Source organism: Macaca nemestrina, chromosome 5, assembly GCF_043159975.1.
Source record: "Macaca nemestrina isolate mMacNem1 chromosome 5, mMacNem.hap1, whole genome shotgun sequence".
In the NCBI taxonomy this organism is placed as follows: domain Eukaryota; kingdom Metazoa; phylum Chordata; class Mammalia; order Primates; family Cercopithecidae; genus Macaca; species Macaca nemestrina.
Window position 1 is genome coordinate 181,158,270 of NC_092129.1, and position 14,773 is coordinate 181,173,042.

General features: G+C 44.0%; 1 protein-coding gene across 9 annotated transcripts in view; it reads right to left on the reverse strand.

Moving 5' to 3' along the window:
* The window catches only part of LOC105487318 (receptor interacting serine/threonine kinase 1), a 45,022-nt gene that overhangs the window by 21,069 nt on the left and 9,180 nt on the right, over nucleotides 1–14,773 (reverse strand). For 6 of the 9 annotated variants that reach the window (XM_011750769.3, XM_071097709.1, XM_011750768.3 and 3 more), the window contains 5 exons: nucleotides 10,998–11,219; nucleotides 10,052–10,208; nucleotides 6,857–6,994; nucleotides 4,711–4,939; nucleotides 2,119–2,268 (listed from right to left, as the gene is read on the reverse strand). In XM_011750769.3, the coding sequence (XP_011749071.1) occupies nucleotides 2,119–2,268; nucleotides 4,711–4,939; nucleotides 6,857–6,994; nucleotides 10,052–10,208; nucleotides 10,998–11,161 (838 nt within the window). In that variant the 5' untranslated portion in view covers nucleotides 11,162–11,219. Of the gene's footprint in view, nucleotides 1–2,118; nucleotides 2,269–4,710; nucleotides 4,940–5,363; nucleotides 5,478–6,856; nucleotides 6,995–10,051; nucleotides 10,209–10,997; nucleotides 11,220–11,844; nucleotides 14,108–14,129; nucleotides 14,593–14,773 lie in introns of those variants that run through there. The other 3 variants (XM_071097711.1, XM_071097710.1, XM_071097713.1) reach the window with 3 other exon arrangements.

The window sequence follows — 14,773 nt, forward strand, 5'->3', positions numbered from 1 at the left end:
AAAAAAAAAAAAAAAAAAAAAAGGCTCAGTAGATGGTTCAACTGTGGAATCAAGGAGAAACAGAAAAATCAGTGAACTGGAAGACAGAATGATAAAATTATCCAGTCTGAACAAGAGAGAGGAAATTAACTGGAAAAAAAAAAAAAAATAGAAAGCCTCAGGGACCTGTGGGACTATAACCAAAGATACAGTTTTTGTTGTCACAGTTCCAGAAGGAAAAGAGAAAGAGAGTGGGGGCTAAAAAGTACTTACAGAAATAATGGCCAAAAGCTTCCCAGATATGGTAAGAGGCATAAACCTACAGATTCAAGAAGCTGAGCAAAACCTAAACAGAATAAACCCAAAGGAATCCACACCAAGACAAATAACTAAATCTCTGAAAAATAAAGGCAAAGTCTTGAAAGCAGCAAGAGAAAAATAACACCTTACCTATAAGGAAAAAAAATTTGGAATGACAGAGTTCAGACATATCCTAAAAGAATGATTAAGGAAAGTTCCCTAAACAGAAAGGAAACAATAAAATAAGACACCTTGGAGAATCAGAAAGGTCTGGTTTTGTTCATGGCAGGTAGCACCTAAAATCCTTGGAGTCTTCTAAGAGTGTCTTTTGGGTGGGGTCAGAAAACTAAGCAGCTTCAGAATGGGGGCTAGCAACCAGAAAGACCAAGCTATAATTAGAAGGTTGGGACTTTGAGCTCCACCTTTGACTTCCAGTGAGGAGAGAGGGACTGGAGATTAAGCTCAAGCACCAATGACCATGATTTAATCAATCATGCGTATGTAATGGAACTTCCATAAATCACCTTAAATGGGAAGGTGTGGAGAGCTTCAGGTTGCTGAACACATAGAAGCACCAGAATGTGGTGTGTCCTGAAAGGCTGTGGAAGCTCTGTACACCCTCCTCCCATACCTCACCTTGTACACCTCTTCCATTTGGCTGTTTCTGAATTATACCCAGTACAGTAAAAGGGGAGACATAAGTAAAATGTTTTCTTGAGTTCTGTGAGTCTTTCCAATGAATTCCCAGACCTGAAGTGGGGCTTGTGGGAATACTCAAATAAATTTGTAGTTGGCTGAGCAGAAGTGTGAGTAGCCTGGGTACCCAATGCTGGTGAGGATGCAAGAACCTGCATCACGCAGACACCGAATATAAAATGGCACAGCCCCTCTGGGAAAATGTTTGGGGATTTTTTAAATAAACTGTACATGAAACTACCATACAACCTAGCTACTGCACTCCTTGGTATTCCAGAGAAATGAAGACTTATATTCACACAAAAACATGTACATGAATATTTACAGCTGCTTTAGTCCCAACAGTTAAGAACTGGAAACAAGTCTTTTAAGGAGTGAATAGTTAAACTGTGGTACCTCCACACCATAGAATACTGCTCAGCAAACATCCAGGCACCTTTCCCCATCCCTGTATGACAGGGCCAGTCTAAATGGCAAAATACTTTCTAAAGATGCCAGCTAAACAAGGGAGGGGATGGAAAAAAAGAGGTGAAGAAGCAAAGAAGGCTGGTGAAAGCCCATACACGGATGAATGGAGAAACGAAATGCAGTCTATTCATACAATGGAATATTATTCAGCCTTGAAAAGGAAAGAAATTCTGACATCTGCTACAACACAGATGAACCTCGAGGACATCATGCCAGGTGGAATCAGCCAGACACAAAAGGACAAACATTGTATGGTTCCACTTATATACAGTACCCAGTGCAGTTAAATTCGTAGAGACAGAAAGTAGGATGGGGGGTGCCAGGGGCAGGGAGAGAGATGATGGAGAGTGAACGTACTGTGGGACTGTACTTACTGCCCCTGAACAGTGCACTTGAAAACAGTTACAATGTTAATTTGAAAGTTATGTATATTTAAACCCAAGTTAAAAAGTTAGTTACAAAAAAAGGAAACAAGAAGGCCTTATGTGCCTTCATGCTTTTGAGAGATGGCTTCTTTGCACTGAACAACATGTTTGAAATCTAGAAAATCAGTTTAAAACCACAAGTAAAGTTGAACTCAGTTTTCTGAGGATTCAAACCAAGTTCCTAACAACATCTTACTGGGAAAATCACCACACAGGATGCATCCTACACAGTCAGAAAAGATGCTCTTACCAGGAAATGTCGGCCGAGCTTCTGGATTCGCTTCCCAGCACAGCTTCATGAGGCTGATAATTTCTCTTGGGCAGTACTCAATGATGTCGTCCACATCTGGCCTGTTCCCCGATTTTATGCACATTATCAGCTGCTGCTCACAGATAGCATCTGTAAAGCAAAGAGGAGCTGAGGTTGAGACTTTCAGGTCTTGCTCCTCTCTCAGGCAGGAAGGTGACAGAACTTGAACAATACTGCTCATTTTTTTCAGCCTCTGGTATGCCTGTGGTACGGCTGCCTCATTCTATAGAGTGGAATATGTCAGCTCTTTGTCTGACATATTCCACTACAGAGATGACCAAACAATAGCTTAATGTCTGCAGATAAAACAAAATTCTCAACAAAGCTACCTGCTGATGGAACAGAGATTATGTGGGCAAGGCCAGTGGCACGCTCCATGTGCAAAGGCAAATATGGGGCAGTCCTTGCCTTTAGGAGCTCAAGTTAATGAGAGTGACTTAAAACACAAGAGTGATCATTGCTATTCAAAAAGGATGGGGCTGGGCACGGTGGCTCATGCCTGTAATCCCAGCACTTTGGGAGGTTGAGACAGGCAGATCACGAGGTCAAGAGATCAAGACCATCCTGGCCAACATGGTGAAACCCCATCTCTACTAAAAATACAAAAATTAGCTGGGCGTGGTGGTGCACACCTGTAGTCCCAGCTACTCGGGAGGCTGTGGCAAGAGAATTGCTTGAACCTGGGAGGTGGAGGTTGCAGTGAGCTGAGACTGTGCCACTGCACTCCAGCCTGGTGACAGAGTGAGATTCCGTCTTAGAAGGAAAAAAAAAAAAAAAAAAGAATGTACAAGGGGCTCCAGTAGCACAACCCTGACTAAAAAGATCCAGGAAGGCTTTGTTGAGTCCAGAAAAATTAGCAGGTAAAGAATGGGAAAGGGGGACTTAAGGAGGAGAACTCCAGGCAAGAGAAGCAGGATATCAACAGACTAGAAGTCACAGAGATCATGACACATCCCAGAAATTCCTCACTCAGTCTAACTGACAAAGAAGGGAGGGTCAGGGATGAGGCCAGTAGAGAAGCAAAGGCCAGAATATGAAGGCCTTTTATTCCACACTAAGGAATTCGAACTTCATCCTGAACACCATGGAGCATCTGGGAAGGATTTCCAGTATGTGAGGGAAAGGGTCACATGTGCCTTTTAGGACGACCATTTTGGCTGCCACATGAATGGTGGACAGTGGAAGGAGCCTGCCGCAGAAACAGTGAGGGTTTGAACTAAGCAGAGGCCAGTGGGGACAGAGAGAGGCAGATGGGTTGCAGATATATCTTGAGTCATATATATATCTTGAATTCATAGGTTTTGAGATCTGATAGAATGTGGGAGAGAGAGGCAAGGGCAAGTCTGGGATGACTCTAAGGTTTCTTATTGGGCAACTTGGTAAAAGGATGGCCATGCCACTTCCTGAGCATATGAAGAGGAGTGAAGCAGGGCGAGCTGCAGGACAGTATCGACAAGATGGGTGTGTTTGGGGGATGCTGCTTTGGAGGTTCCTTTGGTGCCTGCAATGGATCTGACCATAAGACAAGTGGATATCCAGGCCGGAGCCAGAGACACAGATTTAAGAAGCATTTGCGGCCGGGCGCGGTGGCTCAAGCCTGTAATCCCAGTACTTTGGGAGGCCGAGGCGGGTGGATCACGAAGTCAGGAGATCGAGACCATCCTGGCTAACATGGTGAAACCCCGTCTCTACTAAAAATACAAAAAACTAGCCGGGCGTGGTGGCGGGCACCTGTAGTCCCAGCTACTCGGAGGCTGAGGCGGGAGAATGGCGGAAACCCGGGAGGCGGAGCTTGCAGTGAGCCGAGATCGCGCCACTGTACTCCAGCCTGGGTGACACAGCGAGACTCCGTCTCAAAAAAAAAAAAAAAAAAAAAAAAGAAGCATTTGCAAAGAGATGATCATCAAACCACGGGAGCTGATGATCACCCAAGATGAGTATGTAGGAAAACATCCATTAGTTTATGCACTTAACAAACTGAAGAGTGTCTCTGTTCTCCTACACAAGCCACGACTTACTCATCTTTATATTCCCGGTGCCGACTAAAGTGCCCACAGTAGGGACTGAAAAGAAAGAATTCTTGAATGAAGGAGTAAGTGAATGGGTGAAAGTATGAAGTGTATGCCTTGTAGTGTGAAAGGCTAAGTCCTCACGAGTAGAAACTATCAACTTTCCTGTCTAGGAAGAACCCTGGAATTTTACAGCATCTCTCAAGCTAATGACATGTTATCAAGAGTCCTATTCATCCTATGATCACTGATTCCTAAATGGGATTACTCATTCATTCAACAAAAATTTACTGGGCACCTATTAGTTCCAGGCACAGTGAGTGTAGATGCTGAGGAGACAGCAGAGGATAAATCAGATATGGTCCTTGCCCTCACGGAACTCACAGTTTAGCAGGCAAGACTGACATTAAAAGAATAAACAATTATAAACCTTAACTGATTTCACAAACAATTATAAACCTTAACTGATTACTTCATATGGCAGTGTTGGTTCATATCAAACCCCACTCCTCTAATGCCTTACTTTCATATGGCTCCTTATTTGCAAATATCGCCCAAAGTACGACGGCAAAGCTGTACACATCTGACTTCTCCGTGGGCTTTGCGTTGACGTCGTTCAGGTGCTCGGGCGCCATGTAGTAGAGGGTGCCGCCGTTCTTCTTAGAGGTGCTGTCCACTTCCTTCAGCTCATTGTGCTCTTCTTTACTCAGTTTGCTCCACATCTTAAAGGAAGCAAGGCCAAGGTCTGCGATCTGCGAAAGACATCGAGCCACGGGGATTATTTGGTGAAGGCCATAAGCAAATCAGATCTGACTTTAAATCTAGGGCTTGTCCAGTATACATAAGGTATGGTACATTTTCCTGAAACGGTTTCACTGGGCAGGTTCAAAATGGCGACTTCTCAACAGACTCATAGAAACTGTGTGTCTCCTCAGCCATTTGTAAAATCTCCCCGCAGGAAACGTTACATGAAATTCTGGTATCGCATTCCTTATGCAATAAGGGGGAGGGGAAAAGCAGAAGAGGTTTCTGACAAGAATAGTAACAACCAAATATATTTGTTCTAATTCCCCATTGACTCTGCATATGTTTTTCAACTATTTCTGGGGCTTGGGGGGAAAATGGTTATTTTCTTCTCTGCACATTTATGTAGCAGACAGTGGCTAAGTACTACACCTTCTATTTCCCCAAATGGCGTCCAGAGGCCCATGGATGCGAGTGTCCAAGGATCCCAAAGACACGCTGAGGATAAGGACTGCAGTGTTGCTTGTTTTGAGCTGTAGCCTGAACCTAAGAGAAGAAGGGGTGGGAAGGAGGAGAAAAACAGACAAAAAGCAGAGAGAAAAATACCAAGGTCAGACGCAGAACAAGAACAGAGTTGGCAGGGCAAAATGACAGAGCAGTGCAGTGAAGAAGAGAACACAGGTGCCAGTTCCACTTCTGCCTGCAGGAATCCAAGCGAGCATGTGGGGATGAACTGTGGCACATGATTACCTAAAATCCACAGATTCTAACCCACGACATAAGAGGGAAGTCACGAATTTGAAGATAGGTTATGAATGAGGAATTTTTATTCCCAGGCCTTTTTTTAAAGGCCTGTCCAAGACTAGGACAAAGCACTAGACGTAGAACCTGCTGGTGGAGAGAGGCCCCTGTGTCAGCAGCTCCTGAGTGCCTCCCCCAGGGCTGCTTCCCCTTTTGGATGCTTGTGCTTGGATTCCTGCTGCGAAAGCCAATTAGATATGACACTCCCCGCTAGCTAAATCCTGCCCTTGAATGAACAAAAGAAAAATCCCTTTCCCTTGTTCCCTTTATGACAATGGAAAGAACGTGTTCAAAGGAAGCTGATTTTTTAAAACACAGAAGCAAATAATCAAATAAAAATATAAAACAAAATTTCAAAGTAGAAGTTTTTGATGCACTGCTGATCTCTCTTTTTTTTTTTTTCTTAGAGGCAGAGTTTTGCTCTTGTGGCCCAGGCTAGAATGCAATGGCACAATCTCGGCTCACCACAACCTCCGCCTCCCGGCTTCAGGTGATTCTCCTGCCTCAGCCTCCCAAGCAGCTGGAATTACAGGCATGCGCTACCACGCCTGGCTGATTTTGTATTTTTAGTAGAGATGGGGTTTCTCCATATTGGTCAGGCTGGTCTTGAACTCCCAACCTCAGGTGATCTGCTCACCTCAGCCTCCCAAAGTGCTGGGATTACAGGCGTGAGCCACCGCACCCGGCCGCTGATCTCACTCTTAGGCCATATCTGAACTCTAAAGATTTTCTGCACACACCCTCACATTCCCCTGCATTTCCAGAGGAGGGGAGTCTTGGTGACACATTATGGCACCAATGGCCCATTCCAGGATGTAAAGGGCAACTTTTGAATGTTTCTAACAGAGGAGAAAAACACAATCTAGGAAAGAGGACTTCTCATCTCCCCCACTCAATTCCACTCCTCCCCAAAAGATACGAGTTATCCTGACAGTTATCTCCTGATCCCATCAAGCCTGCGTCTTTCCTTTCAATCGCTGGTACAGCCCTTCAGCACCATCAGCAGCAGTTATAAGCTGAGCTAGGTCTTCCTTTAGCTTCTCCAGTTTACAAGAATGGGTTTACATTGGAGAATTAAAACTAAAATCACCCAACTTTCTGGAAGCCTACAGATGATGGTTTACCTTAATGTGGAAGTCATCATCAACAAGGATATTTTCAGGCTTCAGGTCCTTGTGTATCACGCCTTTTCCATGTAAGTAGCACATCCCTTCAATGATTTCCACAATTATCCTTCCTTTTACAGAAAGCGGGGTACTCATCTAAAACAAGTGACATTAAGTCTATGAAATGGAAAGGTAAGCAAATAGGCCAAAGCAACTGTTTCATGAAAGGGTGGTGGGATCTGAGCCTGAGGAGAGGGTTACAGGTTTCCTTCCAGCAGACGCACCACAGCACTGCTGTCACTGGAAAACAAGAAAGATTTCATTCTTGGAGGGCAAAAGGTATTCATGTTGTATTTTGTTAGTGTAAAAACAAAAATCCCACAATAATTTGGTAATGCATAAAATACTATAAAATTAAGCTCCTTGAGAACAAAAATATATATTATTTAGGACTGTATCTTTAGAACCTAGGATTATACCTGGAATGCTTGCTGAATGAATGGATGAATAAATATACAAGCAAGCATTTTCTATGGGATACTCATACGATGTCATATTAAGTTTACATTAAGGACATGAACAATGCCATGGAAATGTCACATGTAAAATAACATTAAGAGAAAAAAGAATACAAGGGAACATGTTCACACTGATTACAATCATAGAAAAATCTGAGATAAACATGATGTTAAAACGACAAAGCTTCAGTGAATTAATATCTATTTGATGACCTGGTAGCAGATACTTCAGGCTTTTGTAGAGTCTCAGGTCACTGGTTCCTATAATTGTATTCTTATTATATGAACATCAATATTAACAAACAATTCCAGTTTCTATTATGGTGGTTAAAATAGTTTTGCTTCACAACAAAAAATCAGTATACAAACAAGATGTTTCCTAAAAATTTATATGTATTTTGGTTGTTGGTTAACAGGAAAAAAATTTTAATGACAAAAGTGAGATTCCAAGTCTATCCCTCAAACCATATTTATGACATAGCGCAGCTGAGCGACACTGTTAATAGCTTGCTCACCACCAAACAGAAAGTAGCAGAAGAGATGTTTGCCCTTCCTCTTTGGTATACCTTTGGACTTAGGGAAAACTTCGGAGCAAGCAAAGTAAGTTGGTCCCCCTCTCTCTTCTCTTTCTGCTTCTCTCTCAGGTCCTCCTGATGTCCTGACTGAGTCCAAACAGGCACACCTGAACTTTCCCTGATCCTGCAGAATGCCTCATGTCCCAAATGACTTCTCTCTCATCTCAGAAGCTAAGCAGGGTTGCGCCTGGTTAGTACTTGGATGGGAGACCAAAGACTTATTTCCCAATCAAAATGTTTACTTCAAACAGCTGATTTTCTCTCGTTCTGGGGTGGAGAGCAATCTGATCAAACTATAATACCATGAGTGTAAGTGATCACCGCTTCTCCTTCCCAAAGGTATTTTTGTGAGGTGCCTGTTGGCTTGGCAATTGTGGGGTAGGAGAAGAAAGTGGAAAAGTGGGAGTATTTGCCACAAAGGCAGCCATATCCCGCCACCCCTCCCCATACCTTGTGCAATCTATGCTCTAGCCAAACCCAGGAATTTACAGTTCCCCAAATTTGGCAGTCTCTACATGGTATTCTCTCTGCCTAGAACACTTGTTCCCTAATTCTCTGCTTCAAAACATCCACCTGTCATTCACATTAGAAGCCCTTCTTGTCTATCCCAAGCTGAGTGGGTGCGTCTCGTCTGTACTCCCACAGCGGACGACGAGTATGTCTATCAAAACACCCTCAGCTGGGAGTGGTGGCTCATGCCTGTAATCCCAGCACTTGGGGAGGCCAAGGCGGTTGGATCACAAGGTCAGGAGTTCAAGACCAGCCTGACCAATGTGGTGAAACCTTGTCTCTACTAAAAATAAAAAAATTAGCCAGGCATGGTGGTAGGCGCCTGCAATCCCAGCTACTCAAGAGGCTGAGGCAGGAAGATTGCTTGAACCAGGGAGGTGGAGGTTGCAGTGAGCCAAGATCGCACCATTGCACTCCAGCCTGGGTGACAGAACGAGACTCCTCTCAAGAAAAAAAAAAAAAACCACCACATAGCTGGGTGCAGTGGCTCATGCCCATAGTCCCAGCTACTCAGGAGGCTGAGGTGAGGGGATCATTTAAGGCCAGGAGTTCAAGCCTGCAGTGCACTGTGACTGTGCCACTGCACTCCAGCCTGAGCAACACAGTGAGATCTCGTTCTCTTAAAAAAGAAAAAAAAAACCACCATCACACCATATCACTCATTTAGTCACCTGCCTCCTTTTACTGCCTGCGTCGCATTAGCTATTGATTTATAAGCTACTAGCGCAAGGCCTTCATCTTAACAGGCACATTAGCTTTTAAAAATGTTGTCAAATAATTTGATTTTGGTAAACAATTTTTATTTTTGTTTTAAATCCTATCCAGTGTTGTTGCCGCTAATGTTCTATATTTATTTTAAAATAAAACTTTGTTGAATGGTTTCAAAGTGCAACCGCTAATACTCTGTCTGCTCTTACGGTCATTTACAGTGTACATCCTTTCATTAATCAATCCATATTTAATTGTCATCCCATCATGCATATACTCCACATCAGATGATGTCTGCAACGTGAAGACAGGGCCTATCTCTGAACTGTAGATTGTAGAACAGCAGACAGGTATGGTAAACAGCCAATCACATTCCTAAGACACAGACTACGGAGGACTGTCCGCAGGATCGAGAGGATGAAGAGACCACTCTCAGGGCAGCAAAAGGCAAGGAAGATTTTGAGACAGGGTCTTGCTCTGTTCACATGCACCTTGTATTTTTTGTAGAGATGGGATTTCACTGTGTTATCCAGGCTGGTCTTGAACACCAAGGTGCAAGTGATCCTCCTGCCAAAAGTGCTGAGATTACAGGAGTGGCCCACTCACTGGGCCGGATCAAGGCAGAGATGTTTTAAGGAGAAACTGACTTCAGGAAATTGAGCCTGTAATCCCAGCTACTTGAGAGGCTGAGGTGGGAGGATCGCTTGAGACCAGGTGTTTGAGTTCAGCCTGGGCAACATAGCAAGACCTTGTCTCTATAAGAAAAGGAAAAGAAAATTCAAACTACCAAGCAATTTGCAAATTTTATACTAATGAGCTGCAAACACACACCCCAAGGGCAGCCATAACAGACAGCCAGGGCCCAAGCGCTGGGGATCCCCGTGTGGGGGGGCACTCTCTACCTCGGCTTTTAGCACGTGCATCAGGTTGCCCTTCTCCATGTACTCCATCACCAGGGAGTAGTTCCCTTCCTCTATGATGACGCCCAGGAGCTTTACCACCCGGCTGTGTCTCAGTCTGTTCATCATCTTCGCCTCCTCCAGGAGGGCCTCGTTGTGCCTGTGGGCAGGAAAGGTGCTATGCTGAGGTTGGCAGAGCCAGCACCTCAAGAGCCTGGTGTACACCTCCAACGCATCACTCCCACGTGCTGGGGTCGTGCTTGAGTCTGTACCTATCTCTTCCAGGCACAGGCCAGAAGCATTAGAAGGCAGAGCAATTTCTCACTTCTCCACAGTTCTCCTGCCCAGTAACTGGCAGTGCATGCTCAAAAAATGTAAATCAATGAAGGAATGAATGAACGAATCAATGAATGAAAAGTACATGAACAGCAGCAAGGTAACCTGAAAAAAGACCGTGCTGGACCGTGTGACTGAAAAAACAAAAAACAAACAAACAAACAAAAACAGCCTCTCTCAAAACCACTCTGACAAAGGAGGGATAGGGGTAAAACCACTCTACTGGTTGCTTTCAAGGGAAGGTTCTCAGAACCTCTCAGGAATGAACTGCCTTTTTATTTTCATACTTAGGGCTGGTCCTCACTGAAAAGGTGAAGCAAGTGAATAGATCTGTCTTCACCCATCCTCCTGTTTCCTTTTCATTGTCCCCCTCACCACACTTCTCTCTTTGTCTTTCTCTATTTCCTTCTTGTTCATGTCTCTTCTGTTACTTACTAGCTGTGAGCCCTTCACGACCCAGCCTCGGAGTCCGCGTCAGCGACAATAACATAAGAGCCGTCGTCACCCTGACATCTTGGCAGGCTCCCTCTCACTCTACCCACCAGCGGCTCTACGGCAGCCAGCGTCCCCATCCCGCTCCGAGCTTGCCCGCCCACCCCTGCTCCCCACTCACTCAATGCAGTTGGGCCCCTTGTACACTGTTTTCATGATCACGAAGCCCTGGGTTCTGTGGAAACATAGAGACACCTTTCCGAAGCCTCCGCTGTCCAGTTCTGCCCTCTCCAGGAAGTCACTGGATTTCATCTTAATGACATTCAAGGACATGTCTGGTTGCATTCTGAAGCTCAAGAACACCCAAAATGCTGCCACTTTTCTCCCCCGTCAGAGCGGTACCCTGTGAAGAAAACAGAGACAACACCTCAGGGCAACAAGAATATATATATAATTATTATTATTATTTTCTCCTTTGGAGACAGGGTCTCACTTTGTCACTCAGGCTGGAGTGCAGTGGCACAATCACAGCTCACTGCAGCCTCGACCTCCTGGGCTCAGGCAATCCTCCCCCCTCAGCCTCCTTGAGTAGCTGGGGCCACAGGTGCACCCCACCATGCCCGGCTGATTTTTCAATTATTTGTAAAGAGTTGGGGGCGGGCAGAGTGGTCTCACTATGTTGCCCAGGCTGGTCTCGAACTCCTAGGATCAAGGGATCCTCCCACCTCAGCCTCCCAAAGTGCAGAGATTACAGGTATGAGCCATTGCCCTTGGCAGAAAAGATCATTTTTAAAAACTTTTGTAACATTCCACATGCTTGGTGTGCCTTGGATTTTTGAGGATAGACTTACAGTCATCTGATGAGCTATTTTTCATATTTTTAAGAATCACAGAAGACTATAATATTTATTCCCTCAGCCTTTTTATTTCTGGCAATATGGAGCATTAGAAAATTTTAAGAACTCTCCGGCTATAAAGGACATAAGTATGTTGCACAACATAATACAAACATTCATTGAAATGCATACCAGAACTCCGTGGAAAGGAAAAGAACTGTAGGGACAGAAACGGCACCAGAGACAGGCAGTAGCTCACACAGGGCAGTGCCAATCTCGCCATCCAGAATTCGAGGTTTAAAGCCCAGCTGAGGTCAAGGAATGCAAGAAAAGCAGGTAGAATGAAGACTCCCTGCTTAACACTGCACTGCTCAATGTGCTACCCCTTGATGAAAGGATGAACTAGAAAAAAAGCAGCCTGTGGCAAACAAACATATTTGTCTTGGACTGGGCACAAGGTATTTAAAAAAAAGTCTGTGCAAATTTATAACCTTGGGCCTGTCTTCAAATAGATACAGACTTTGAAATGAGAGGATCCCCTAAACTATGAACAGGAAGTGGTCACAGGCTGATGCCATCCTGAGGTTATTGGCTAAAGCAAACAATACCCTCAAGCCAGGCTAGACAGAATTCCCACAAATACAAATTTAACATAAGCTCCCTTTCCAAAATTATAAAACACAAAAGAAAAAATTCGCCGTGAGACAGACCCTGCAGCTACAGCAAACAGCAGTAGTAAGCACCAAAGAACTTCAGTAAATTAACAACTGAAAGGCAGTAGAAAATGAATAGGTTTAAGAAATTATGAACAAAAGGAATCTGAAGAATATAAAAAGAACAATGCAAACTCTAAGAAGAAAATGTGAAAAAGGAGTAGAATTTGGAGAATATCCATCAGGGCTGTGAAGTATATAGCGTCAGATCTCAAAGCACAGCTATTTGCTTCATCCTTCCTCCCTTCTTTTCTTCCATTCATTCATTTTCCCCAAACTGAAATGAAGAATAAAAACCCATGGAGAACCACAATGAGACACCACTACACAACTACCAGGATATCCAAAACTAAAGACTCATAGCACCAAATACTGGCAAACATGAGAAGCAACCAGACCTCTCAAACATCAATGGTGGGAGTATAAAATGGTACAAACACTTTGGGAAAAGGGCTGGCAAAGAGCTTCATGGCAAAACAGAAACCCTATGCAAACCAACAGGACACGGACACACTGGTGTGTGCATGTGAATGTGCATGTCTGTGTTTTGATTTGAGAGTAGGAGGAGGGCTATGAATGTTTTGTATTCCAGAAATACCCAAATCCCAGCTGGGCGCGGTGGCTCACGCCTATAATCCCAGCACTTTGGGAGGCTGAGGAAGGCAGATCACGAGGTCAGGAGTTCAAGACCAGCCTGGCCAAGATGGTGAAACCCCGTCTCTACTAAAAATACAAAAATTAGCCAGGTGTGGTGGCACGCGCCTCTAATCCCAGCTACTCGGGGGGCTGAGGCAGGAGAATTGCTTAAACTTGGGAGACAGAGGTCGCAGTGAGCTGAGATCGTATGCCACCGCACTCCAGCCTGGGCAACAAAATGAGACTCTGTCTCAAAAAAACTAAAATAAAATAATAAATATGTACATCCAAATACAGACCATGAAAAATAACCTTTCTGGGGCATAAAATACTCATAGAAATTTCATAGGCATAGATTTTGTTTATAAAACCACGAACACCTGCACTATGACCCAGCAATTCCAATCCCAAGAGAAATGAAAACGTATGTCGGAAAACACTTGTAAAATGTGCATAGCAACTTTATTCATAATAGCTCCAGACTGGAAACAGCTGTCCATCAATAAGAGAATGAGTGAACACAGTGTGGTATATGAACACAATGGGATACTACTCAGCAATAAAAATGACTGCTGATACACATGAATGAAAACAGCATGAACGAAATGCAAAAACGTGATGAGTGAAAGTATACGAAAGAATACATACTATGTAATTCTATTTATATGATGGTTCAGAAGTCAAAACCAATCTGTGCCAGAAAAAGAACACTGGCCACCTGTGAGCATGGTGAGGCTGGGCGGGCAGGGGCATGAGGGAACTTTCTGGGGCGATGATAATGTTCTAAGATATCAGTGGGGGCTAGGGTTGCAGGCATACGCATCTGCCCATACTCAGCAGATGTACTCCTAACAACTGAAGGTAAATTTTACATCAAAATACAAACCTGTGAACATGTTGAACTCTAGCTAGTGGTATGCATGCTGAAGTATTTAGAGATGTGTACTTGGAATTATATCAAAAAGTCAGATAGAATGATGGACAGATGACGGGAAGGGAGATGGAGAATTACATGATGAAGCAAGCGGTGTTAAGATGATACTCGTGGTGGACGTAACCTTCGGACTTTGGTGTTTTTCATGATAAAATGTTGGAGGGCGGGGAGTTAAAAATGAAAAAAATAAATACCTTGGGGAGAGGGGATTCTGGAAACCCCTTGGCTGCCCATGGTGTTGTGCAGTGGGCGGCTCCAGGTGACTCAGGTAACCAGCATTCGACGCCTCATCTAAAGGCTGTGGGCCAGCTCTGTCTAGCAGAGGAAGCTCACACAGCAGCATCTATGCACCTTCTTTCCTAGGACATAAGACATTACCAGACAAGAGGAAGTGCCCTCAGGAAACAAGTACATCGGTAGGACATGGGCAGTGGGTGGAGGTGAGGGGCTGCCTAGATGAAGGCCTGAAGACTGAGGGGTGGGGTTAGGCAGGCGCTTGAGGTAAGAGACCAGGGGCCATAGCTCCAAGAGCACCGGCCCTCCACTATGAACGTGAACTCTAGCTCTGTGACTCACCAACCTGTGACCCTGGGTCACTTGTGACTCAATTTCCTCATCTGCAAAATGAAACAATGACCGCCTCACAGAAGTGGTAAGGATTATGAGAAAAAAATATGTATACATTTATATACGTATACATATAAATATACATATATTTGTATATGTATAAACATATATAATACGATACATGATATAAAATATGTATTTGTGCATATATGTGTATATATATTTGTGTATGTGTATATATACATATATTTGTGTATGTGTATATGCATAT